This window comes from Mustela nigripes, chromosome 2 (assembly GCF_022355385.1).
Source record: "Mustela nigripes isolate SB6536 chromosome 2, MUSNIG.SB6536, whole genome shotgun sequence".
Lineage (NCBI taxonomy): Eukaryota > Metazoa > Chordata > Mammalia > Carnivora > Mustelidae > Mustela > Mustela nigripes.
In genome coordinates, this window is record NC_081558.1 from 90,976,631 (window position 1) to 91,004,320 (window position 27,690).

General features: G+C 36.2%; 1 protein-coding gene across 1 annotated transcript in view; it reads right to left on the reverse strand.

Moving 5' to 3' along the window:
* Positions 1 to 1,663: 1,663 nt before the first annotated feature.
* The window catches only part of RYK (receptor like tyrosine kinase), an 86,623-nt gene continuing 60,596 nt past the window's right edge, over positions 1,664 to 27,690 (reverse strand). Inside the window, exons 11-15 of the mRNA XM_059390948.1 lie at positions 22,929 to 23,061; positions 21,355 to 21,464; positions 21,031 to 21,190; positions 3,687 to 3,823; positions 1,664 to 2,783 (exon numbers count right to left, since the gene is read on the reverse strand). Coding sequence (XP_059246931.1) covers positions 2,672 to 2,783; positions 3,687 to 3,823; positions 21,031 to 21,190; positions 21,355 to 21,464; positions 22,929 to 23,061 — 652 coding nt within the window. The 3' untranslated portion in view covers positions 1,664 to 2,671. The remainder of the gene's footprint in view (positions 2,784 to 3,686; positions 3,824 to 21,030; positions 21,191 to 21,354; positions 21,465 to 22,928; positions 23,062 to 27,690) is intronic.

Sequence of the window (27,690 nt, forward strand, 5' to 3'; positions counted from 1 at the left end):
ATAAAATATGTGCCCCATGGCTTACAAGGCCCTGCTACTCTCTGTTACTGTATCTCCCAGACCTCATCTGATACCCTCCCATCCCTAACTACATTCTAGTCACATGGGCCTCTGTCCACTTCTTCCAGCAGTAGCATCTGGAAGAAGAACAGTAGGGCCAAATCTAGAGGGCAGCTTGTTCCTGCTTTTGGGCCTCTTCAATTATGTCACTTCAGCCTGGATCTTTTCATAGCTGGTGTTCTGTCATTCAGATCTCAGCTCAAATGCTACCTGCTCAGAGAAGCCTGGCTAAATATTATACCTCAAGTTCTTCTCTATGATACTGTTCTTTTTATTTTTCATAAACACTTACCAAAATCTTACTTATGTTCATTATCTGCTTCTCCCAACCAGAATGTAAAATCTAGAAAAGGAGGAACCTCATCTGTCCTATTCCCTGCATAGCTTGAGAGCCAGACATACAGTGGGCACTCAATAAATATACATGTATTGAATGAATAACCCAATCCTCCTTGATTCTACAAATAAAATTTTCTTACAATGGGGTGTTATAAGAAAGGAGCTCTAGGTCATTAGAGCCAGCTTATAATATCACATCAGCACTTTGTTAATTTGCTGCTTTCCTAAAAAAAGTATATTTTCTGCAAAATGTCTTCAATAAATATTCACACCCTAGAACAAAAAACAATTGGAAAATGACCAGCCACAGAAATCTTGTAACTGCTCTTTTCATCAAAGTCAAGTAGCTCAGCAAGAAAAATCTATTTGAAGTCTTAAACCACCTACCAAAAAAAATGCACATACATAAAATAAAACAGCTTACAAACACAAAAAGATAAGGTTAAAGGCATCACACATCCCAGCAAACTGAGAGCACCTCTGAGAGCACCTGCTAATTTGGGATAAAAGTCGGATGTCAGCACTTTTTCTTTTGGACCAATCTTGTATAAAGAACTGTGATTTCTAAACAATGCAATAATCTGAACACAAAACAACGCACTGAATGCTGAGAGGGATGCTAAAGTTGAACCATTCTGTGTGCATAATACATATAAGAACTAAAAAAGTATTTGTTGACTGAATGCTCTCTAAGATTACAGGTTGTGAACAAAAACATTTGTAACTTTGAAGACTTCAAAGAGCTTTCAGAAAACTGGACTTTCAGGGGGCTGAGTATTTCATAACACAAAAGAAACAGGTTATTAATAAATGGTACTCAGAAAAATCATGCTCTTAGGTTGCTTTTGGCAGAGCATGTGTTGTGCGAGCTATTTTTCCAGATGTGCTGATTCATAAAACTTCAACAATGGCAAGAACCTCCAACTGCTATACATTCTTCCTAATATACCTATGAGGACAGGAGTAGAGGCAGGCACCCATAGGCCTAACTATTTAGGACTCTCGTTCAACTCTGCCTTAGGTCAACTACAACCAAGCATAAATACATATATATCCCTCATTTAATGGCTCTGGAGAAAAGTGTCAATGTTGTAATACTTCCTTGTGATAATGATCCCAAGTTATTAGAACTAGGAGATTGAGTACAGTCAGCTGTTAGGGCTTAGGAGCCTGATTATGTGGGTTTTATCTATCTAGTTGGTAGATGTTCAAAGACTTACCAAACACAACCAATCATTCATTAGGAACAATATTTTCAATACTATTATAATATAAAACAAATCTTTAATTTTTCAAGTGTTTTAAGAAACAACTTTATACTTAAACCAGCCTTGAAGCACAAAATTCACCAGTTTACTTTCTTGTTTTTTACACTATCCAGAACAACTGAAACACCCCCTCTGTGCACAGCACTAGTCTAGGTGCAATAAAAGGGATTCTTAACCTTAGAAACACGATTTCACTTTCTGGAATAGTATCATCTCCTTTTCCAGAGAGTAAAAAAATAAATAAAATCACCATTGTTTACTACTGACTGACCTGCCCCCAGCCTACTTCTGGCTGATGGAAATTTAAGTGTTTCAATGAATTCATCTTCTACTTTCCCCAAAATAAGAAAGCAGAAATAATTTTCATTAAAACAATAAAAAAGAAACAGTTTCCCACAAAAGGACAATTTCTAAGGTTTTTTTTTTATTTTTTTTACCCTAGCTTTTAAGTTTTCTTCCTCCAATATTGCCTTTTCCTATACAAGGCAAACCAGACATCTTTTTGTGTTGTTTTCCTTTTCCTAAGAAAAAGTAATATATCTTGAAGACAAACCATTCCCAGGACTAGTGATAAATATTGAAAAAGAAAAACCAAACTTTAAAGGTGAATCACCTACATTACCTTGAAGTAAAAAAGTGAAAAAGCAGTTGGCACTAAGATAGCTATTCCAAGTATCTGTGTTTAAACAATTTTAAAAACTGTTTATTTATTTTGTAAGAATGTACCCCTAGTCCAAAGTAACTATATTTTAAAAAATTGGGGGCCAAAAAATTTATAAAAAACCCTTTCAGTTCAACCTAATAAAAATGATATCTAGAAAATATTCCACATTATTAAGTCTGTCTTTCAAAGTTCCGATCCTAAAGCATTCCTAAGGCACAGTGTTCCGGAAGGCATATGTGCTTCTGCTGGTGATGCATGACGTACAAAGCATCCATGACTGGTTCCAAGGGAGTCCCAAAAGGCACCATGCTCCTGATGCCGTGGGACTGTGAGAGGAGAGTCAGACATAGGCCCCCAGGGCTGCGTGGAACTCCGTGAGACACTGTACCAGCTGCTGGAACTTGGGCCTCTCCTCTGGATCTAAGGCCCAGCAACAAGCCATCACAGCAAATCTGCAATGACAAAAATGGAAAATTGGGCTAATGATGCAACAGTACTCCTAATCTTTTGGTCAATTTGATGCCAGTTGTTTTCTGTCTAAAGGTGGGCATGGGAAGAATGACATACTAAACATCAATGAATATTACTCAATGTTAGCAGTTCTAAAATGAAAAGAAACTAAAATGAGTTATCTGGATTTTATGTGTGGATTTCAACTCTTCATAACATTATAGCAAAATACATCAGCAAATATAGAGAGTTCATGTAAATCCCTAAAACACAGACAAAATAATAACCTATATTTTCTGAGAGAAAGAACTTGGAAGAAGAGGAAGATGAAACTCTAAGCACCCTGGATCTACAGTAAAATCAGTGCAAAAGCTGCCACCTCACCATGGTATAGAAACTTTCAGGGGATTCAGGAAGCAAGACCACAGTCATCTGTGCACTCAGTCACCCCTGAATAGCCTCCTACCTACCCTATTCCCTTTATATGGGAACATCACCTACATGACGAAGGCAGTAAACAGGAATATCGCAGGCTGGGACATTTTCCTTAAGTATCAGTTGACACTAAATGGCAAGCAAGATGACAATGAGAGAGGTTTTCTGTAACTAAGGCTGTATAAATAAAACTCGGATACTCACTCTACACAAAATAACTGACACAGTATTTCCTTACCATGTACATTATTGGTCTCTCAGATTAGACCAAGCACTACAAGTAAAAGAACTATAAAACGTTCTAATGTCCAAGGCTGACTCTGTGGTTTTCTATGAGTCTAATTCAAGTCCAAAGAGTCATTACTCTCCAGAGGGAAGTCTCTGTATGAATATGGACACCTGCTCTTCTTCTTTTATCCCAGTATCATAAATGGAATGAAACCCACGTCTTCAAGCTCAGAGAAACTCACAGCTCATCAGGACAGTTGATTGGCTGGGCGATTCGATAACCATCTTTCAGGTATGCGGCCATCTCAAAGGGATCAATGTCCACATAGGGCGTCTGGCCCAGAGTCATGAGCTCCCACAGTGTCACTCCGAAGGCCCACTGAGGAAAGAAGGAGAAACACAATGAAGGAAATGTAAAACACTTGTCAGAGTGCTGTTGCCTGTGACCAGGTATGGACCAAAAATAGCACCTGATTCATAAGGAAAGCAAAATATTATCTACAAAAAGAAGTCTACCATAGCTAGTTTCTCCTGCTGGGAGAAGAAAGCATTTTAATGAATGCACCCTTTAATAGGAATATTATTATTACATATTATAATATATTATATATTCTAAGGTGATTAGATCCCTTGGAAAGAACGGTTTTTACTGCTAATTACAAAACCAACCACCCCAAACTGTTAATTATGTCTAAAATTTTCTTAATATGAAAAATGTTACATTGAATAAGTATAGTTAATCTATATAATTGAGAAGTGGAAAATAAATTTAACTTTAGCCTAACTGGAGGGAAGAGAATTCTGAATAAGTTAACTATGTAAACTATGTAAAAATATAAGATGTCATGGATTTTCACTATACTTAAATGATTGAAATTAACAGATGAAGGTATCCTGAAAAAAGATTTTCTAATCTTGTCTGAGTAAAAGATCAGATTTATTTAAAATCAACATGTGAACTACTGGTAAAAACAGAAATCAAAAGCAGTGACAAGCATGGTCCAACCAGAGCTCCCCATTTTGGCTCAGCTATGGTTACAGTGGCTCATAGAGATTATGCAGAGGGCAGGTAACATGTCTACACAGAGTTACTGCCATACAGCCAGAAAGGACTCAGAGCAGGGACTCCTGCTATCTGCTGCCACCTACGAACCCTGAGATGAGAACAGCTAAACTGGATGAGGAGGAAGATAACATTTTTATGAGTCCCTTCTGTTCTAGACATTTTGAATCCTTTATCTCCATCTAATTTTCACAACAAATTTGTGAGAAGAACTGGTAACCCAATTTTACAGGTAAGAAAACTGAGGATCAGAGAAGTAATTGGTCCAAAAACCAAATTTTTTTAATGAGTGAAGGGGAAAGAAATAGAGAAAAGGAAAAAACACAAGATCTGAGCATAGTGCATTATATTTTAAGTAATTATTTTTCAATAGTAACAAAATCCAGAAATACTTCCTAAAATATACAGGTTTTTAAAAAACCCTGTATTAGGGAACAATAATTTTATTTCTTATTATAATCTATGAAAACAAAATAAAACAAAAACCCAGTGGACAGATATCTTTTAGGGTATTTAAAAAATATCAGTGGAGAATTCTATACCAAACCAAAATATACTTCAAAAATGAAGGCAAAAATACACTTTTTAGACAAACAGAAGCTGAGATGGAAATGTGGATCTACAAAGAAAATGCACAGTATTAAAAATATGAGTAACAATTAGATTTTTTTTCTTATTTTCAAGTTTAATGGGTTGTTTAAAGCAAAAACAGTAAGAATGTATTGTGCGGTTTATAATGTGTACAGTAGCAAAATGTATGCCCACAGTAGCATAATGGGTAGAAGAAGATGACAAATGGAAATATGAAGTGCTTATGTTAAACACAAATGATATAATATTATTTTAATGTAGAGGGGTACATCATAAACTCTAGGACAGGTTTCTCAACCTCAGCACTATGTATACTGTGGGCTGCACAGTTCTTTGTTGTACCTTGTGGGATGTTTAGCAATATCCCTGATCTCTACTCACTTGATGCCCCAAGTGTGATAACTGAAAATACCTCCAAATGTCCCCTGATGGGGACGACAAAACTGCCCCTGTTGAGAACAACAAAACTGTCCCAAGTTGAGAACCACTAAGCTATACTAATCAAAGAAAATAAAGAACACAAATTACTGATAATCAGAAATGAAAGAGGGAGCATCATTATATCAAAAAATATAAACACAACAACAGTTAAGTTCAATAACTTAGATGAAACGAACAAATTCCTCAAAAGACACAAATTACCAATAGATGTAAGAATAAACAGAAAACCTGGGTGCCTGGGTGGCTCAGTGGGTTAAGCCACTGCCTTCGGCTCAGGTCATGATCTCAGGGTCCTGGGATCGAGTCCCACATTGGGCTCTCTGCTCAGCAGGGAGCCTGCTTCCCTCTCTCTGCCTGCCTCTCTGTCTACTTGTGATCTCGCTCTCTCTTTCTGTAAAATAAATAAATAAATAAAATCTTAAAAAAAAAAAAAAAGAATAAACAGAAAACTTATGTAGCTTATATCTATTAAAGAATTGAATTTGGGTTGCCTGGCTCAGAGGGTTGAGTGACTGCCTTTGGTTCAGGTCATGATTTCGGGGTCCTGGGATGGAGCCCTGCTCAGCATGGGAGCCTGTTTTTCCTTTCTCTCTTTTCCTCTGCCCCTCCACTGGTTCTCTCTCTCTCTCAAATTAATAAATAAAGTCTTAGGGAAAAAAAGGAAAGAAAAAAAAAGAAATTGAACCATAGTTAAAAATCTTTTCACGAAGAAAACTGCATCTCATTTCACTGGGTGAATCCCATCAAAGTTGAAAGAAGAAAACAGGACGAATTTGTTCGTTCCCTACAGATGCCATAATGAAGTACCATAAACTAGATGGCTTAAACAACTGTATGTGTTATTCCACAGTTCTGGAGTCTAGAAGTTCAAAATCAAGATGTACCAGGGCTTTGCTCCCTCTAAAACTCATGGGGATCTTTCCCTGCTCACACCCAGCATCAGGTGGTGGCCACAAGTCCTTGGTGCTCCTTGGCTTACAGACACAGCCCTTCACGGACATTCTCTCCTCACATGTCTGTATCTCTTCTTACATGGATACTAGTCATGCTGGATTAAGGTCCACCCTAATTGGGTAGGACCTCATCTTAATATTATTATCTGCAATGACCTTATTTCCAAATAATGTCACATTCTAAGGTGAATTCAAACTTCTACAGCGGAGCACAATTCAACCTACATCACAATCCTATGCAAACCCTTTCAAAAAACAGAGGAAGGTGAGTATTTTCCAATTCATTTTGAAGCCAGCATTCCCTTAAATACCATAACCATAAAGTTAAGTCTTTGGAACTTAGTATCATTTTCACTGACAGATCATCAGGGTGGAGCAATGCCCATCCCAGAAGTCTGTGTTCTTGAAGGGGGTAAGGGGAGAGGAAGGGAGGAACAGATGCAAATGCATGTGTAGTTTTAAAATCTCTATAGAGGGGTGCCCAAGTTGTTTAAGCATCTGACTCTTCATTTTGGCTCAGGCAGTGCTCTCAAGGTCATGGGAGGCCCACAGTGGGCTCTGCATTCTGCATGGAATCTGCTTAAGGTTCTCTCTTCCTATGCCCCTCCTGCTTATACTCTCTCTCTGAAATAAATCAATCTTAAAAAAAAAAAAAAAATCTCCATAGAGACAGAACCTACTAGAACGTTCCTTAAAATTACTAGCTTAAGGAATGCCTGGGTGCCTCAGTCGGTTAAGCGTCTGCCTTTAGCTTAGATCATGATCCCAGGGTCCTGGGATGGAGCCCCGTGTTGGGCTCCCTGCTCAGCGGGGAGTCTGTTTCTCCCTTTTCCTCTGCGGCAACCCCTGCTTCTGCTCTCTCTGTCAAATAAATTAAAACAAAAACAAAAAACTAATGCTTTAAAAATGGAAAAATGATTTCAAATTAATAAAAGTTAAAGGAAGGTGCCTACATACAATCAGGTATCTGTCTATCTTAAATCTGTCTATCTTAAAAGTGTACTCTAGGTAAACTTTTTAAAATAATGACGATGATTAGTAATGCTTATTTCACATTTTAGTAATTTTTAGTAACTAGTAATTAAAATGATTTTAAAAATCATGTCTCATTTCCATATGGAAAGTAGTTCACTACTCTGATGGAACAGAGCCCAAAGAAGTAAAACTGGTTGGGTGTTCCCATCCCTTCTTCATGAAATGAGATGGATCTGTTCTTATTCACCAATTGTGGCAGCAGCTGTAGAAAAGGAATAATCAATCCAAACTAGACTTAGGAGGAAGAAACAATGGGAATGAGTAATAAGTGATACTCCCATTTTGTACACAGGGACTAACCCATCCAATGACAAGGGAGGTACACTCTAACAACTTCGACTGTAAGAGGCCTTCACAGTAATGCTGCTGATATGTGAGGTATGGAAGGTACCCAGGTATGAAAACAGTATAATCTGTGTAAGCTGACTTTAAAAAACTACTTCTTTCACATAATTTTATCTACATTATTAACAATAAGCATCCAAATAAGGTTCTCATATTACATATTGGAACACTAAAAAACACCAAAACGAAGAACAATAAAGCCAAAGGGTACACTGCTGTTTCATTTCCTTAAAAGTCAACAAAAGTGATTAATTACATGTTGGCTCACCAACTCTTTAAAAAAAAAATCAAGACCAAATAGTATGAGGATGATTTGTGGAAAAATTGCCCTCTAAAGTCTTCTGATAACTAAGCCATTTAAAATTTCGACAGACTTATTCTATAATTTCCTTTTGTTTGACGTTGTTGAAAAGGGGGCAATAAGGTTAAGCTGTTTTTTCCAGAGTTTTATGAAAGGCTGCTGTTACATCCGTTTAAAGAACATTTCGAGAATAACAAGGTTCTTTTATTAATCTTACTTTTTCTTCCAATTTGTGTTATTTTATAGGTTCTAAATATATAGGATATGAAACTTTTTTCACTAACAACAAACACTGATGTCAGCTGTCAAAGTATATAAATAAGATTCTTTTCTACTCTTTAATGTAATATTAACTAATGCTGGGGTTGTAAGAGATTTCCATTCTGTTTCTTCAGGAATTTATCAGGCAAGGCTGACCTCAGTGTACTTACTACACACTGCTGAGAAAAGAATTCTGTCCATTTCTAAAAGGTCTCATCTGACCACAATAAAAGCAGCACAATCAGATGTTTTATGATTGGCCTTTCTGTTAATACTAGAAACCTAACATCCCCTACTCACATATGAAATGGGATTCAGATGACCAAAGTACAGTTAATTTAATCTGGGTCAAGTGTTTTCCAAGCTTGAAAGATGAGAAGAATCATCTAGAGTATCTGTTACAAGTATAGATTCCTCAGTCCTATCCTAGTAATTCTGAAGCCTGGAACTCAATATTTAAACAAAGTCTTTGTTTAGTCTTAAGAGCTAGCAAATTTAGAAATTAATCTTAGATATGTTAGCAGTACTGGTCAGAAAACAAAGATAGTTTTTATTTCTATTTTAGTATGGCTGATACTCAATAAAATGCCATAAAGTGCTCAATTTGATAAGACCTGATATATATATATCAAATATATATATTTGATAAGACCTGCAACCACTGCCACAATCAAAATAATGAACATATCCATCACCTCCAAAAGATTTTCCTATTCTAGAATAATTTCCTCCAGCTCCTCCCCACTGCCATCTCTACCATCCCCAAGTAACCATGAATCTGCTTTCTGTTACTAGTTGGCATTTTCTAGAATTTTATATAACTGGACTCACTCAAACAGTACACTTCTTTGCCTAGCTTCTTTCAACTGAGAATAATGATTCTGTCATTCATCTATGACACAGCACGCATTGAGAGTTCGTCCCTTTCATTGTTGAATAGTAGTCCATTATATGAATACAGCAGCTCGTTTATCCATTTACCTGTTGATGGACATTTGATTATCTCCAGGTTTAGTTACTGAAAGCTGTTATAAACACCTGTGTACAAGTATTGGTAAGAGTATATGCTTTCATTTATCTAGGAGCAAAATAACTGGATATGGCAGATATAACTTCTGGGGGGAGGAAGGGCTGAGGAGAAGGGAGAGAGAAAATCTTAAGTAGGCTCCATGCTGGGCCTCACAACCCTGAGATCATGACCCTAGCAGAAATCAAGAGTTGGATGCTTGACTGTCTGAGTCACCCAGGTGCTCCAGATATGCTTAACTTTTTAAGAAACTGTCAAACTGTTTTTCCAAAGTGAACATACCATATATATTACCCAGAAGCAGCGTAGGAAAGCTACAGTTCCTCCATATCCTTGGGAATGTCAGTCTTTAATTTTAGCCAAAAAAATGGGTGTATATTTTCTCACCGTGGTTTTACTTTGCATTCTCCTAATGACTAATGAACTTGGTATTTTCATATGCTTATTTGCCATCTGTATATCCTCACTGGTGAAGCATCTTTTCAAATATGTTGTCCATTTTTGTTACTGAGTTTTAAAAATTCCTTATATATTTTGCATGTTATTTCCTTTATTGGATGTATATGATTTGCAGATATTTTCTCTGAATGTGACTTGTCTTTTCATTCTCTGAATACTATATTTCAAAGAGCACAAGTTTTAAATTTTGATAACCTGATTTGTTCTTCCAGGGATCTTGACTAGATGGCCCAAGAAATCTTTGCTTAACACAAACTTCCAAAGGATTTTCTTCTTTGTTATCTTCTAAAAGTGCTATAGTTTTAGATTTTATATTCGAATCTCTGATCTATTTTGAGTTAATTTTTGTATATATCGAGCAAGGTTTGGATCAAAGGTCATTTTTTTGTAGCTGGATATTGAAGTGCTCCAGGACTGTTTAAAAGATAATCCTTTCTCCACCAAACTGCCTTTGCACTTTTTTGCAAATTAACTGTCCATACATATGTGGGTCAACCTTTAGGTATTCTGTTCTGTTTAACTGATCTACCTTCATGCCAACATTACACTGTCTTGATTAGTGGAATTTTAAATCAGACCCCCAACTTTTTTCCTCAAAGCTCTTCTGGCTATTACAGGTCCTCTGTATTTCCATATCAATTTTAGAATCAATCTGTCAATCAATTTCTACCTCCAAAATTAAAAGCCTGCAAAACTATTCTTTGGGACTGTGTTAAAAACTATAGATCAACTTGGAGAAAACTAACATCTTAATATTGAGATTTCTGACCAATAAATAATGGTATAGCTCTCCATTTATACAGATTTTTAATTTCTCTCAATAATGCTTTATAGTTTTGTATAGATACTTCATATTTTTGTCAAATATATTCCTAAGAAATAGTTTTAGATACTTTAATGTTTTTAAAAAACTTAGGGAAAGAAAACAATATGGAGAGTCCTCAAAAAATTAAAAATAGATCTATGTATGATCTGGTAATTTCACGACTAGAAATACCCAAAAGAAATAAAAATAGTATTTTGAAGAGATAAATGCACCCCTATGTTGACTGCAGCATTAGTCACAACCGTCAAGATATGGAAATAACCTAAATGCCCTTCGACTGATAAATGCATACAAAGATGTGGTATATACACAACAGAATATTATTCAGCCATGAGGAAGGATATCCTGCCATTTACAACAGTAAGGATGAATCCTGAATATATTATGCTAAGTGAGATGTCAGACAGAGGAAGACAAGTAATATATGATATCACTTGCATGTGGAATCTAAAAAAGTCAAACTCATGAAAAATAGAGAGTAAAATGGTTGCTACTGGGGGATAAGGAATACGAGGATAAAACTGATGTTGTTTAAGGGTACAAACTTGCAATGAGTTGTAAATAAGCCACAGCGGTCTAATGCATAATATAATATACACAAAAATACTGTACTATAATTATAGTGTGTATCACTACAACAAGCATTATAATATTTAAATGTATCCAACATGCTGTAACCTTAAATTTAGTGTTATATGTCAAATATATGCAATAAGAATGATCTAAAAAAACCTTTTAATTTCTGACTCTTCATTATTTGTATATAGAAATAAAACTGATTTTTAAAAATTGATCTTGTATCCTATAATCTTTTTAAACACTATTAGTTTTAGTAACTATTTTGTATATCACACTGGATTTTCTTCATAGATGATCCTGTTGTCCACAAATACTTTTTCCTATCTAATCTTTTCTGTTGGGTTCCCCCCCCCCCTTTTCTTGCCTTAGCATACTGCCTAGAACTGCAATACAACACTGAAGAGAAGTGATAGAGAGTGGGCATCCTTGTCTTGTTCCTGTTATTAGGTAAAATAATTCAGTCTTCCAGCATTAAGTATAATGTCAGCAATAGGTGTTTTTGGTTTTGGTAGATGCCCTTTATCAGACTGAGAAGGCTCTCTTCTATTCCTACACTGCTGAGAATTTCTATCAGGAATGAACTGAGGATTTTTTCCCAATACTTCTTCTGCATCTCCTGAGATGATCATATAGCTTTTCTTTTTTAGTATATTAATGCGGTAAACTGCACTGCTTGATTTTCAAAAGGTAAAACAAACTTGCATTCTCAGGATAAAGCCTACGTGGCCAAAATACAATTTTAAAAATAAACTTTGGATTCTTTTTGCTAAATTTTTGTTTGAATTTTTGCATCTATGATCATAAGTTATGATGACATATAGTTTTCTTCTTCTCTCTGTCTGGTGCTATTTCAAAGTAGTGGTGACCTCACAGAATCAATCAGAAAGTATTCTCTCCTCAGTTTTCTGAAGGAGAGTGTACAGAATTTATATTATTTCTTCCTTAAATGTTTGGAATGCCAGTGCCCTAAAAGTTTTCTCTTTCAGGAAGGTTTTTAACTAAACATTCCATTTCTTTAATAAAGGGCTATTCAGATCATCTACTTCTTAAATGAGCTCTGAAAGTTATTTTCTAAAGAATTTGTCCATTTCAGCTAAGTGTGTGAATTTACTGGGAAAAAGTTGTTCATAATCTTCTTACTACCAAATACCTGTGAAGATCTGTAATGCTATCAACTATCTCATTTACTACACTGTTAATTTGCAATGTATTTTTCTCCTGCTTAGTCTGGTGAGAGATTTATCATAAATAGTACTCTCACAAGCACTGGTTTCATTGATTTTCTCTACTGTTTTTCTATTTCATATTTCACTGACTTCTATCTATATTATTTCTTTTCATCTACCTACTTGTGGTTTAATTTGCTTTTTCCAGTTTCTTAAGGTAAAAATTAAGGTCACTGATTTGAGACTTTTCTAATATTGGATGTTTAATAGTATATTTCCCTTTGAGCAACATTCCCCCAAACTTTGAAATATAGTATTTTTTTCATTCAAGTCTAAATACTTGGTAATTTCTCTTTTGATTTCTTCTTTGATACACGGGTTATTTGGAAGTGTATTATTTAGTTTCTAAATATTTGGGTATTTTCTAGATTCCTATTTTTATTTCTAATTTAATTCTACTGTGTTCACAAAACCCTATTTGTATGAATTGAATCTTTTTATATTCACTGACTAGTTTTATGGCCCAGAATACGATCTTAGTAAATATTCCATGTACCCTTGAAAAGAATACGGATTCCCTTGTTGTTGGGTGTTCTGTAGTTGTCATTTAGATTAAGTTGGTTGATACTATCAACCAACTTCAAATCTAAATTCTTAAGTATTTTCTATTTTATTAATGGGGGGACACTGAAATGTATTCAATTATCTTTTCAAGAGATTTAAACAATAAGACATATATTTATGCATATAGTTAACATTTCTGGTGCTCTCTGTTCCTTTGTGTAGATCTGTATTTCCATCTGGTATCATTGGTTCCTAAAGGACTTTTTTAACATTTTTTGTAATATGGGTTTGCTGATGGCAATTATTTCAGCTTTGGTATTTCTAAGAAGTCTTTATTTCCCCCTCACTTTTGAAAGATATTTTCACTGGATACAGAATTCTATGTTCGTAGGGTTTTTTCTGAAAAGTACTTTTAAAATGTTTAACTGTCTTCTCCCTTGCACTGCTTCCAATTTTCTTGGTTCCTTTGCCATCCTTTTCTTGGTTCCTTTGTGTAGTAACTTGTTTTGGTTTTGGGGTTTTTTTTCTGGCTGCTTTTAAGATTTTCTCTTTATCACTAGTTTTGAGCAATTTGATTATAATGCACTATGGTTTAGTTTCTTCTCGCGTCTTGGATTTGGGGTTTGTTCAGTTCTTAGATCTGTGTGGATTTATAGTTTTCACCAAATGTGGAAACTTTTCAGTCCTTCTTACTCTTTCTGTCCCTAGTGAAGTTACCCCAATGAGAGATCCTTCTTCAAGAATTTCCTGTATCTTTTCTCTCCTTCTATTTCTTGCTTTACTCCCATCCCAGAAGAAAGGTACTCCTCTTCCCATGCCGAGACCTGTATACCTCTAACTGGGGCCTCCTGAGCCCATTTACCAATCATCTCTTGGACCTCCCCCGAAAAACCACATGTCCAATCTTTCTCCCTGGCCTAAAATGAACCAAAAAAAAGCCTCTCTTTATCCTGCCATCCCATCAAATCAAGATCATTTCACTCTCTTTCATAGCTGTACTCCTTCTATGTATAATCTACATATTGCCCCGGCTTTAACATCTCCCACAGAGCCCAAAGCAATCACATCTATCTTTAATGATTTACTAAACCCACTCATTCAAATGCCCTCAATGATTTCCTAATCCTTTCTGACCACTGCAGGTATATTTATAAATGAAAGTCTCCCTGAAACTATTTCTTTCCTTGGCTTCTATGACACAGCATTCAATTACTGTTTTAATTCTTTGTTCATCTTTCTTTTCTCGCTAACTGAAACTACATATTCCCTATATTCTTCCCTTGGCTTTCTACTATCTATTCACTACCTCTGGGATCAAACCCTCCTGTTCATTCAATCTTCACTTTAATGAAGCTCATGTCCAATTTCTAATATCCTGCTTCTATGTTTTTCAGAATTCCAGACCCATATCCCATCCATTAGCATCCTGAATTCAACATGACTCATATCAAATCAATCATGTTTTCCCCAAACCAGATATTCTACTTGTCTTCAACTGTGTTGTATCTTCACATTGACTTAAGATTTACTCCAACAGCAGAACTAAAGAAAAGTACAGATCAAAGATTGCACTGAAGCTTTCAGAAACATGGGCCCCAGGTAGGCAAGGAGAGTAGACATATATGGAATGTATCTGACAGTTAAGAGCGGAGTCTCTGTGCACAAAGGTCAATTAATAAATGTACTCATAAATAACAACTGTAGTCAAAAGAGATGAAATCTTTGAAGCAAAGTCTTTGAGAGTGAGACAAGGAGAAATGTGAGATTCAGCATGAAAATAAAGATGGTAAGAAGTTTGTATGAGCCATTCAGGATTCTTTAACACATTCAAGTACACAGCTCTCCGGAGATAAGTAACATAGCCGGCCAAGAATGAATGTTCTTAAAATAAGTGACCCAAAAGGTACACATATGTACATCAATTTCAATTCTATAACTATGGAACACCTGCTAAAGGAAAATAAGTAAAGCAAAATTTCCATTGCCCATTCTGGGAAGAATGACTTATGCATAAAAATATAAGGCAGCAGTGGTAGGTGCCATCAGGTAAGTACAAAATTCTCTGGGGATCCAAAGAAGACCACATCAAAGGGCATTAAAGTACCTTATGTCTTTGGACCCAAGAGGAATTCCAGATTGGATGAAATGCAGGACATTAGGAAACGTACAATGGAAAATATAAAACTAAGAAGGGAAGATAAGGCAGGAAACAGAAGGCTCTGAAAACCAGGGGAAGGAGTGTGGATCTTTCTTTACCAATTCCCTGTGATTAAGAGTTGATTTGGGGGCACCCGGGTGGCTCAGTGGGTTAAAGCCTCTGCCTTCGGCTCAGGTCATGATCCCAGGGTCCTGGGATCAAGCCCCACATCAGTCTCTCTGCTCAGCAGGGAGCCTGCTTCCCCCCCCCCCACCTCTCTGCCCGTCTCTCTGCCTACTTGTAATAGCTGTCAAACAAATAAATAAAATCTTAAAAAAAAAAAAAAGAGTTGGTTTTAAAAATTAACAACTTAGGAAACAACAGATGTCGGCGAGGATGCAGAGAAAGGGGAATGCTCTTACACTGTTGGTGGGAATGCAAGCTGGTACAGCCACTCTGGAAAACAGTATGGTGGTTCCTCAAAAAGTTAAAAATAGAGCTACCCTATGACCCAGCAGTTGTACTACTAGGTATTTTTATCCAAAGGATACAAACATAGTGATTTGAAGGGGCACATGCACCCAATGTTTATAGCAACAATGTCCACAATAGCAAAATATGGAGAGAACTCAGATGTCCACTGACAGATGAATGGATAAAGAAGATGTGGTATGTACACACACACACACACACACACACACACACACACACAATGGGATATTATTCAGCCATCAAAAGGAATGAAATCTTGCCATTTGCAATAATATGGATATAACTACAGAGTACTATGCTAAATTAAATAAATCAGCCAAAGAAAGAAAAATATCATATGATTTCATTCTTATGTGAACTTAAGAAAAAAAACAGATGAACTAGGAGAAGGGAAGAATAAAATAAGATGAAAACAGAGAAAAAGACAAGTCATAAGAGACTCTTAACTACAGAAACAAACTGAGAGTTGCTGGAAATGGGTAGGTGAGGGGATAGGGTAACTGGGTGATGGGCATTAAGGAAGGCACGTGATATAATGAGCACTGGGTATTGTATGTATTTAATGATCACTGAACTCTACCGCTGAACCTAATAATACAGCATATGTTAATTAAATTGAAAATTTTTTAAAGATTTTATTTGAGAGAGACAGTGAGCAAGCAAGCGAGTGGGAGCATGCACTTCTGCTATGAATCTGCCCTAGAATCCATAAGCAGGAATACTGGATACCTACCAGGCTATCACACATATCTGCTATTGATGAGACTTTCCTCTAGTGTACTAGATGCTTAGATACTTCTCCATCAGAACACAGGCTATGTAAAGGTAAATGTTAAACTGAATGGTAAGGACAAGGAAGGAAAGGGAAAAGGATGTTCACAAGATCTCTTGAGGAAAATATCTATTCTTAGGTAGAGCCTAATACAGAAAATACATCAAGGGCAATACTTGATCACAAGACAACAACCGGTCACCTCTGAAAATACAACTGTTCCTAAAGTAAATCCATTTATTATTCCTCTTTTCCAGAAAATACCAGGACTATTAATATATTATTAAATACAACTAAATAATATATTCTTAATGTTAATAATATTAAACTTTAAATCTTTATTTCCTAAAATATGAATGATCCTTTCACCTCTCCAGCTTTTCCTTAATGTCTTTATATCTGTCTTATATCAATTCCACTTAATGCTAGTTTTTATTTATTTAGGTTTTTTTTTACTTAAGTATAGTTGCCACACAAAATTACATTCCTTTCAGGTATACAACACAGTGATTCAACACGTTTATATGTTATGCTAACAAGTGTTAGCTACAATCTGTCAACCTGTAATGCTATTCCTCTTAAATTGTGAATTTCATGTTTGAATAATAAGTCTAAGGTTGTTGATGTATAAAATCTGCAACCATAATGGAAATGAATAAATACTGGGAATCTAAGCATTATTCTAAAATTAGCAGTAAAAAAATATAAAACAGAAAGTTTTCCATACTTCTAAAAATGGTAAGCATTCTCTGAAAACTGTAGCTTTCTATTCGATACCACAGTAGTTCAGAAGGCCACTCTTCATGGGTATATTATGAATTTGAGTTTCTCCTGCTCAAACCTGCTCAGGGTGTGGCAATGACTTTCCCTTACACTGGGCAAACAAGAGCAGTAAGAAGCACTCTGCTTTAGATACAGTATCTAGATAACTCTGCAGATTTCCCTCCTTCTTCTAGGTCATCTTTAAAGTTCACAAAATAAATATTGTAAAGGCACAGGAACTCATTTTAATTTACTCTACACCCTAAAAACTGTTCAGATACCTTAAAGAGTCTCCTCATTGCTATAAGTCACACTGATAAGATTAGCATGGAAGTCATTTCCTTGACTTGTTTTTCCTCAAGAAAATGTTTTTTAAACACAATGTAATACTGTAAAGACAAAAAAAGCACCAAGAAAGAAACTTAATTGTGCACTTCTGATTGCATTTAGTCTCTTAGTAGGATGTAGTATCTTAACAGCAGAATTATGTTAGCTCTTATAATTACCTAAATAATTGAAAGAAGATATAAATCAAGAAATCTACTTTCAAATAAAGGAAAAGAAAGTTACAGAAAAAAAATCTATGGTGATATCTACATCTGATGAAAACAGAATAAAAACAATATCCAGAAATTCTTAAGAATGCCTAAGATGATGTCATATCTTGAAAATAATAAAAGAGATTTATAACTAGTCAAAATCTATTTGTGCATATTTCCTAAGTTTAACAGTTAAAAGCTGACATTAACATTATAAGAATCCTGACATACTGAAGTATTGAATCCTTCCAGTAAAAACTGAAAACACAAGCAAGAGATGCAATGTATTATTTTTAAGATAAAAACATTAATGTATTTCCAAACAAATCACATAGAACTTTAAGCTATAAGAAAAATGCAAAATGTTAAGGATCTTTTAAAGGACAAAGAGAATGCCCTCTCCAAGGCAGAAATAGGTGTTAACATTTATACCTGAAATATGTATTTTACATGTTCAGAGACTCTGGTGAGAGTGGGGTTACATTACTTATTCTGTATATGACTATGTATAAAGTTTCTCAGCCCCAAAGTACCATATTAAATGTAGCTTTTGAACCCCCAACTCCATCTATAAAGGAAAAACAGGAACAGAGGATGATTATATGTACATATTTTTAATACAAATATTAAAAAGCACTCTTTAACATTTGTGTTTTAATATAAGAATTAAAAAAGCAGGGGCGCCCCTATATTGTATAAATACATTAAATTAAGCAAAGTGTGTTTTGGGGGCGTCCATGTGCAAGCAAACCGCACTACTGGCCATCTTGTACAACCCCTTGAAGTATTACCTGTCAATTAATTAATAGCTATCAATCAATACTCCTTTTTCTAAGAGAATAATCAAACAATCCCCAATCTCTTGAAGATACATGGCGTATCTGTCATTTAAGAAACATCCATTTCCTGCCCATTAGACTAGTTTTATCACCACCACTGCCCCTTCATTTCTGCTAAGGCAATTATGCTATATTTCAATGAGTAACAAAATCATAAATTCCAAAAATCAACCATTGGAAAAATAAAAAGATCTCAAACAGATGGGTGACTTAATACTTCAAATTAACAACAGAGTAAGATTTTTAAAAAATTTTTTATTTTATTATTCTTATTTTTAAAGATTTTATTTATTTATTTGACAGACAGAGATCACAAGTAGGCAGAGAGGCAGGCAGAGAAAGAGGAGAAAGCAGGCTCCCTGCCAAGCAGAGAGCCCGATGTGGGGCTCAATCCCAGGACCCCGGGATCATGACCTGAGCCGAAGGCAGAGGCTTTAACCCACTGAGCCACCCAGGCGCCCCCAGAGTAAGATTTTCAAAGAAAATATTCAACAAAGTTTCTTTTACTTTTTTGCTTTCAAAAATGTTCAGATACAAGCTTTTCTATTAAAGGGGTAGATTTGAAAACCATACAGTACTAAGTTTAACTGATACTATGTTTTAAAGCTATGTGCTAAAACCAAAGTTAAACTCATCTATACCCTTGTGAAAACAATTTTGCTTAATGTAAAAGCTGTTAAAGAATTCCAGCTATAATTCAGAACTTCTAAATAAATATCTAGCAACCCCCCAAAACTAATACCATATCAGTAAGAATATAATTGGTCCCTAATGATATTCAATACAGCAGCAGTGGGCTAGCTTAAAATCAAACTCTGCTTTCTCTTTTCATATTATTTGAGAAAAAGCAAAATCAAAAACAAAAATGCAACCCTTCCCTCCCCTCAAAAGTTTATCCTGAATTATACGGGCAGGTCCTAAATGCAAGCATATGTATCTCCATAAGAGAGAGGCAGGAGTTTTAAGAGACAGACATACACAGAGGAGAAGATGATACGAACATGAAGCAGAGTGATCCAGCCAAGAAGGATGCCAACAGCCACCTGAAGCCGAAGAAGCAAGGAAGGTTTCCCCTTTAGCGCCTCTGGAGGGAGCATGGTCTGTCTATACCTTGACATCAGACCTTTGGCCTCCAGAACTCAATTGTGAGAATAAATCTCTGTTGCTTTATCACCAAGGCTGCAATAATTTGTTATAGCATCCAGAGGATACTAATACACTGAGGAAATGACTGTATTAAGAGAGTGATCCTTAGAGCATCCACACTTAGAAGTAAAAGGGTAACCCCATACTGTAAGTAAAATATGAGACACAAATTACAATGATACAGTAAGCCCAATTTTTACAGTTGAAACTTTGAAGCAGACAATTCTATAAGATTTTATGTGATGACGCTAACATCGTTGAGTGGCCACCAGAGGGGGACCGTATAAGCAGAAATTTTTTTCTTTTTTTCGTATTTCTTTTTTTTTTAATTTTTAATTTTTTAAAAATTTCTTTTCAGTGTACCAGAATTGTTTATGCACCACACCCAGTGCTCCATGCAAAATACGTGCCCTCCATAATACCCACCACCAGGCTCACTCAACTTCCCAAACCCCACCCCTTTAAAACCCTCAGATTGTTTTTCAGAGTCCATACTCTATCATCTCTCATCTTCCTCTCCAATTTCCTCAACTCCCTTCTTCTCTCCATCTCCCCATGTCCTCTGTGTTATTTCTTATGCTCCACAAATAAGTGAAACCATATGATAACTGACTCTGATAAGCAGAAATTTTACCTAATCTCTACCTGTTCAGCTACAATAATAAACTGCAATAAGCAAGAGAAAGGAAAATAATCCATCTTTCAAATCAGACTAAAAAGTGAGAAGTTAAAAGAAACTTAAAATATCTGCAAATTACCTACAAGTAAACATTGCTTCTGAAACTATTCATCACTAAGTATAAAGGATCCAGTCTATGATGTGCTTTGGTGGGCAGAACTACTCAGAAACTGACTAAAGGGAAGAGAGTGACATCTGGGGAATTATAAATAACACAGGTCATAATGTTGAAAAAGGCTGTTTGAAAAGAAGAAAACAATAAATCTTTATCATCTAGCAACAAGTTGGTCATTCTGAGACTTAAATAAGAAAAGAAAAATAATCAGCTCTGGAAACCTCTCTAAGCCTTAGTAGCCACCTTTCAAACTGGGGTAGTAGTACCCAGCTACTTCTTAGTGTTCACAGCTCCTCACACGGCCGTTCTGAGGATGAACTGTGATTACACACAGTAAAAGATCATGGTACGGGTCACAGCTTCTTTCCATAAACTGGCTGAATGGAGCTAATGACACTAGCTTTCTCAATGAAACGTGTCAGGGAACAATTACCAGATTAAAAAAAAAAATTAAAACATAAAACCTGTTGATGTCCAGGAGTCCCAGCACTTACCACATCACTAGCACTGGAGAACTCATTATTAACCAGACTTTCCAGAGCCATCCACCGAACTGGCCTGTTTTCGTTGTCCCCCAGACAGTGATAATCCATGGGAAACAAGTCTCTGGAGAGGGCATTGTCTGTGATCTTAACTTGGAGTGTGTCATCAATGCTGAAAATTAAAGACATGAACATTAAATACAATTGGTGTATTTAAAACATATGGATCACAGTTACTCTAAAATACCATATAATGCCCACTGTGGCTCCTGGACAGAACCCCAAATCCAGAGAAAACTAAACATGAAATGATAGTGACAAGCTCATGGCACCCACACACAGTTCCTGGCAGCCAGGTCTTTGTGGATAACTTCCCGTCTGGCCAGATAGCTCATTCCACAGGCAATCTGAATAGCCATGTGTACCAGGTCTTGTTGAGAAATTGCCTGTTGGGGGGGAAAAAAAAGATGTTTGGAAGTAGCACAAAAATGATGATGGCAGTCAGCTACTTATTTTATCCCAAAATCCTTCTTTATCCCAAAAGACAGAATACTTCTTAATCCCAAAATACTTCTTTATGCCTATACTGGAGTTTTAAAAAGCTACTTCTTGACCAAGAATATGTTCCCATAGCTCTCTAATATCTGTATCTACTACAGTCTTACCATTCTGTAATGTAACTTACCATTTACTTCACTGCCCCTCTCATCTGTCAGGTATAGCTCCCCAACATCCAGCACATAAAGAACTGCTCAATAAATATCTGTTTCATGAATGCCGGACTCTCAAGGTAAAATTTCAAATGCTTATTACTCAATAGCCTGTTCTTTTCTTAAAAACTCAAAAAAAATAGTTTTTATTAGATGTCCTCTGAGGACCATTTTCAAGCTAATGGAAGTCTACAGCTCTTGCTACTGATGTGCTCCTGTAGAGCCAGGATGCCAGTCTTGTGAGCTGAGGAATGAAATTCTTCCTCAGGTGATACTGATGGGCTACAGCCTCCAACAACTTGTTGGAACCCTGGCTTTAATCCTGACATATTAAGTCAAACACCCAATGCAGCCTTTGAATCCACTTTCTCCTGGCAACTGTAGTAAGTACATTATTATAAACCCTAAAACAGGGCGCCTGGGTGGCTCAGTGGGTTAAAGCCTCTGCCTTCGGCTCAGGTCATGCTCTCAGGGTCCTGGGATCGAGCCCCACATCGGGCTCTCTGCTCAGCGGGGAGCCTGCTTCCCCTTCTCTCTCTCCCTGCCTTTCTGCCTACTTGTGATCTCTGTCTATTAAATAAATAAATAGAATCTTTAAAAAAAAAAAAACAACCCTAAAACAAACTTAATGTGGCTACAATTTACAGTAAAACAAAACACCAGCTAGACTTTAGGACAACTACCATCATGCATCTGGAATGTAGCCAAATGCTTCACAGCTATGTACACAAGCAGTGAAGAGAAGGAAACTCTTAAGTGACTGACATCTTAAGCCAAGCATATTAAAAATAAGTGGATTATCTCCAAAATCCAGACTTCCAGTCACCACCAGGTTTCGATACAATATGGACCAAATGACTCAGTTAAATCTGTTTCCATTCCTAGAAGGGAGATCTAGTACTGGTACCTTCAAAGAGTTATCAGGAAAATGACTGAGATGGTGTTAGAGTTGAGGTGATTATAAATAAACACACAATGGATGAAAAGGAAGAACTTTAGCATCAGTAAAGTGCAATCTTCAAGACTGGAATCATAAACCATCTTCCTCTAAATCAACAGATTATAAATAACTTCTGGTACATTTTGAGTTTCTTTTTGCAGGCTTTTACACAGTTTATATTAAGAAGGTTAACATCTACTTTCAAAAATACAATCAGAAGTTCCTGGTAAATAATTGGTATAAGGGAAAATTTTTCTCACCTGTGGATTATTGGCCTCTACTAATTTACACTGACGTAAAAACAATTTAAGATTCCCCCAATTCATGTAAGGCAATATCACCATGGGCTTTTCTCCTTCTTCTATACACACATGCGTAATAGGAAGAAGATTTCTACAAAATAATAAGAAATCAGGAGAACAAGTGAAATCTAAATCCTCAAGGGCTTATTTTTAATAAAAAGTAATAAAGATAACCTAAAACAAGAAAATCTCAAACATACTTAAAAACATGATTACCATTAAAAATGTAGTAAAATTAACAAATGCCCTTTGAAACTAGACATAAGTATTTTCCACATACGCACTTTCTTGATAGGAAAAGCAGTAAATTCGAAGTTGCTTCCTGTGAACTGGATTCTCTGAAGACACACTCTAACATTACATACATACACTAAATCTTTACTCTTAAGGGGTAATCAGAGACATTTAAAAAATGACTTGATGCATTATGAGTATATTATGAGATCCCCTTAAGTCCATCAAAACATTAAAAAAAAAAAGGCAGATTATGAACGAGAATATGATAATCAAGAAGACCTCAAAGAGGATGGAACTGCCACAACAGCCAAGATGTCCTTAGCTGGTCACATGGGACTTAGAACTGATTTCTAAATACTAAATTTGCCATTTATGGATAGTCTGTGCAACTCTCTCTCCTGACCTTAGTTTCCATATCTCTAACATGGCATCACACCAACCACAAAATGCTGTTATAAATAAAGCCAAAGCACATAGTAACAGTCTTGTTTCTCTTTAAATTTCCATGGCACACATAAATACTTTTATCCTATTGCCTAATGATACCTCTTTCCACTGGTATCTGGTATCTGGAAATTATTTTTCTTCAAGGTTATGTAACTTTTTACTTAATTATCTCATTGATAAAATCGTTAAAATCTCTCCAGAAGAGGTAACAAGCTGCATGGACACGTTTTAAAGTACAAACGGCTGGTTTTCATTCTGCCCTTTTATAAAGGAAAGGATAAAGAGGAAGATCTGGGACCTAGAGGAAGAGTGGATGAGAGAAGAAACTGGTTCTGTAGACAAGAAAAAGGCAGACGAAGGGAAGGTTTTGTGGGGACCTAAGACAAGAACGCATCCAATTCTCAGTCTTGCCCAGTGTGCTCGCAGAGTGAGAGCTCGGAGTACTCAGTGTTTAGACGGTCGCCAACAGGCAACTTGGGCCAATGGAAAGCCAAACTACAAGCAAAAGAAGAATTCAAGAGCACTCTGTCAGGAAGTACTTCTGATATAATTAAAGTAAGTTGTTATTAAAATAAATAAATTTTATTTCTACAGCTATTTTAACTTACAGTAAAAATTATTCTCACAAAGTCCAGTGGAAAAAATAATAAAAAGACTTTCAAAATGTTTAAAAATATTTCAATGCTTTACAATTCTTACTCAAGGAATGTTAAGACATAAAGAAAACAACATGTTTTGCATGTGGAATTATACACCACAACCAGTTTAACTTTTAGAAAAAGTTAAATTCTGGCTAAAATAAACAAGTCAGGAAATGACAGATGCTGGCGAGGATGTGGAGAAAGAGGAACCCTCCTACACTGTTGGTGGGAATGCAAGCTGGTGCAGCCACTCTGGAAAACAGCATGGAGGTTTCTCAAAATGTTGAAAATAGAACTGCCCTATGACCCAGCAATTGCACTATTGGGTATTTACCCTAAAGATACAAACGTAGTGATCCAAAGGGGCACGTGCACCCGAATGTTTATAGCAGCAATGTCCACAATAGCCAAACTATGGAAAGAACCTAGATGTCCATCAACAGATGAATGGATCAAGAAGATGTGGTATATATACACAATGGAATACTATGCAGCCATCAAAAGAAATGAAATCTTGCCATTTGCGACAACATGGATGGAACTAGAGCGTATCATGCTTAGTGAAATAAGTCAAGCAGAGAAAGACAACTATCATATGATCTCCCTGATATGAGGAAGTGGTGATGCAACATGGGGGCTTAAGTGGGTAGGAGAAGAATAAATGAAACAAGATGGGATTGGGAGGGAGACAAACCATAAGTGACTATTAATCTCAAAAAACAAACTGAGGGTTGCTGGGGGGAGGGGGTTTGGGAGAAGGGGGTGGGATTATGGACATTGGGGAGGGTATGTGTTTTGGTGAGTGCTGTGAAGTGTGTAAACCTGGTGATTCACAGACCTGTACCCCTGGGGATAAAAATATGTTTATAAAAAATTAAAAATTAAAAAAAAAAAAAGAAAAAGTTAAATTCTAAAACAAGGCATCATTTCTTACTGAGTGTATTTTGTTTGCTTGATAAGTTCTGTAATATGAATACTGAAACTCATTAGTTCATTTTTATTCCTCAGGCCTAGCAGAGTTGCAAATGCAAAACTGGCAATTCATGAATGAGAATAAGAGAATGAACAAAGAAACGCAGAGACACCCATGACACCAGGGATCAAAAAAAAAAGCATGGTGGGCCCTAATCCCCTTAAAAATGAAACAAACTGGGACGCCTCGGTGGCTCAGTTGGTTAAGCCGCTGCTTTTGGCTCAGGTCATGATCCCAGAGTCCTGGGATGGAATCCCACATCGGGCTCCTTGCTCAGCAGGGAGTCTGTTTCTCCCTCTGCCTCTGCCTGCCACTCTGCCTGCTTGTGCTCTCTCTCTTTCTCTAACAAATAAATAAATAAAATAAAATAAAAAATCTTAAAAAAAAATGAAACAAACTGCTACAATTAGTGGAGAGAACAATAATGTACTTTCTACATATTAACAATGTGTTTTGCTCATTAAAAATTAGGAGTCCTGGGGCTCCTAGGTGGCTCATCGGTTAAGCATACAACTCTTGATTTCAGTTCCTGTCTTGATCTCAGGGCTGTGAGTTCAAGCCCAGCACTGGGCTCCATGCTGGCTGTGGCACCTACCTAAAAACAAACAAACAAACAAACACAAAACAAAACACAAAAAACCTAGGAGTCCTAGTATTACTGTATAGCCAGAAAGAACAATTAACTATGACCAAACTGTACAATCTGCTTCTAGAAGACTTTCCCCAAACACTGAGTGTCCAGTATCGACCCTATTCAGCATGTGGAATTCTATCACCTAAGGGTGTCCTGGGGCTGCTAATTCATCCTGACAGGATGCTTGCTGGAAAACCCTATAGCTGAAAGCCACATGGGAAATACTGCAAATACTTGCTCTGAACATTTTTCTGCAAAAGCATATTTGGGCTACACAGGATATAAAAGTACTTCTTAGAAAATCCTAGCTTTGTCTCCCACTTTGTGCTGAAGTGGTGCAGATCTTCTACCTAAGAATACAAGGTAGGCACCAAAGTACTAGATTAACATTACATACTAGTATTAAACACTTTTGACTCTTCCCTCTAGAGTCAGCATAAGAGAACATCAAGCACTTCCAATACTGCCAAGAAGGACATTTCCAAATGACCATTACCCAATTCTTGTTTTGTTACTCAGAGGAAACACAATGTGTTTCTTAGAAAATACAGTCTCAGGAATGAGTTATCCATCCATTCCTCTGTAAGTAAGTAAGTTTTACACTTGGACTCAATTAGGTCGATGGAAAATAACATTCTTCAACCACTTGACTTTAACCCTTCAGTCCCTCAGTATTGTATGTCAAAGGTCCCTGGGATTTTTTTATACTCAGTGAAACTAAAAAGTTTATCTGTTCATTATATTAATCAATGCCCCAAGTATATGATAAGCTTAATGAGGCAGCTGCCTCAGAATTTGAAACTAGAAAATCTTTTTTCTCCCCCAAGGAACATTTATGTTTCTTTCTCTTCTAACATTGAGATTTATGAACTTTTAATGGTTCCTCAGCTTGGCTGCCCAGAAGCTAAGAGATGTTTTATGTTCATTCACAGCAAAAATATTTATATCTTTATTGTGGGATTATTTGTTTTTTCTTCCACCATTACAATGCCATAAAACTCAGTTTGATTTTCATCATTTTCTTGATCTTACTACTGCTGCCTTATTTTTAGGTTCTCAAATTTTTTCCAATATGAACCAAAGTATAAATGATATTTAAAAATAAAACTATGCATAGTCATCTTATTTTATGGCAGAACCCAAGTAACTGCTTGAAGTACCCAGAAATTAAAATGCATGCTGCCTTTTGCATGCATCACTTTCATGTGTTTTTTCCCCCAGAAGTTCATAAATATCTTCCAACAGGGATGGTCACTGTCCCATTTTGGTAAACATACACAACCAAATCTGCAAGAGGCATACAAATGAAGTTGACCTTACATGCTGTTAAAAAAAAAAAAAAATCCTTCAACCCAATATTGATACTACAGCACAGTGCAATACAATATAGAAGCTCTTTTTGTCTGAGAACATAGAAGCTTTCCTTATAGCTCTGTGAAAAAGACTGATAATCGGGTTTTTAAGAAAGAGTTCTTTATACAGAACTCTAAGTATTTTTTTAAAATCATACTATGACCTAACAACAAGATACTGGTTAGATAAAACACAGTACATCCATTCAATGAACTGCTATATATCCTTTTAAAATATGGAAATAAATTCATGGTTACTTATACGAAGAGTTAGGTACATTTTGTTATCTTAAAAAACCTGTTAACCTTATCAAAGATAGTAATAGTGTTACGATTATTTAAGAAAACATCCTCTTGTTGGGGGCGGTGGAACTGCATGCTGGAAATGAACTGGAAGTGCTGAGGTATCTAGTTTACTTTAAAATATTTCTACACT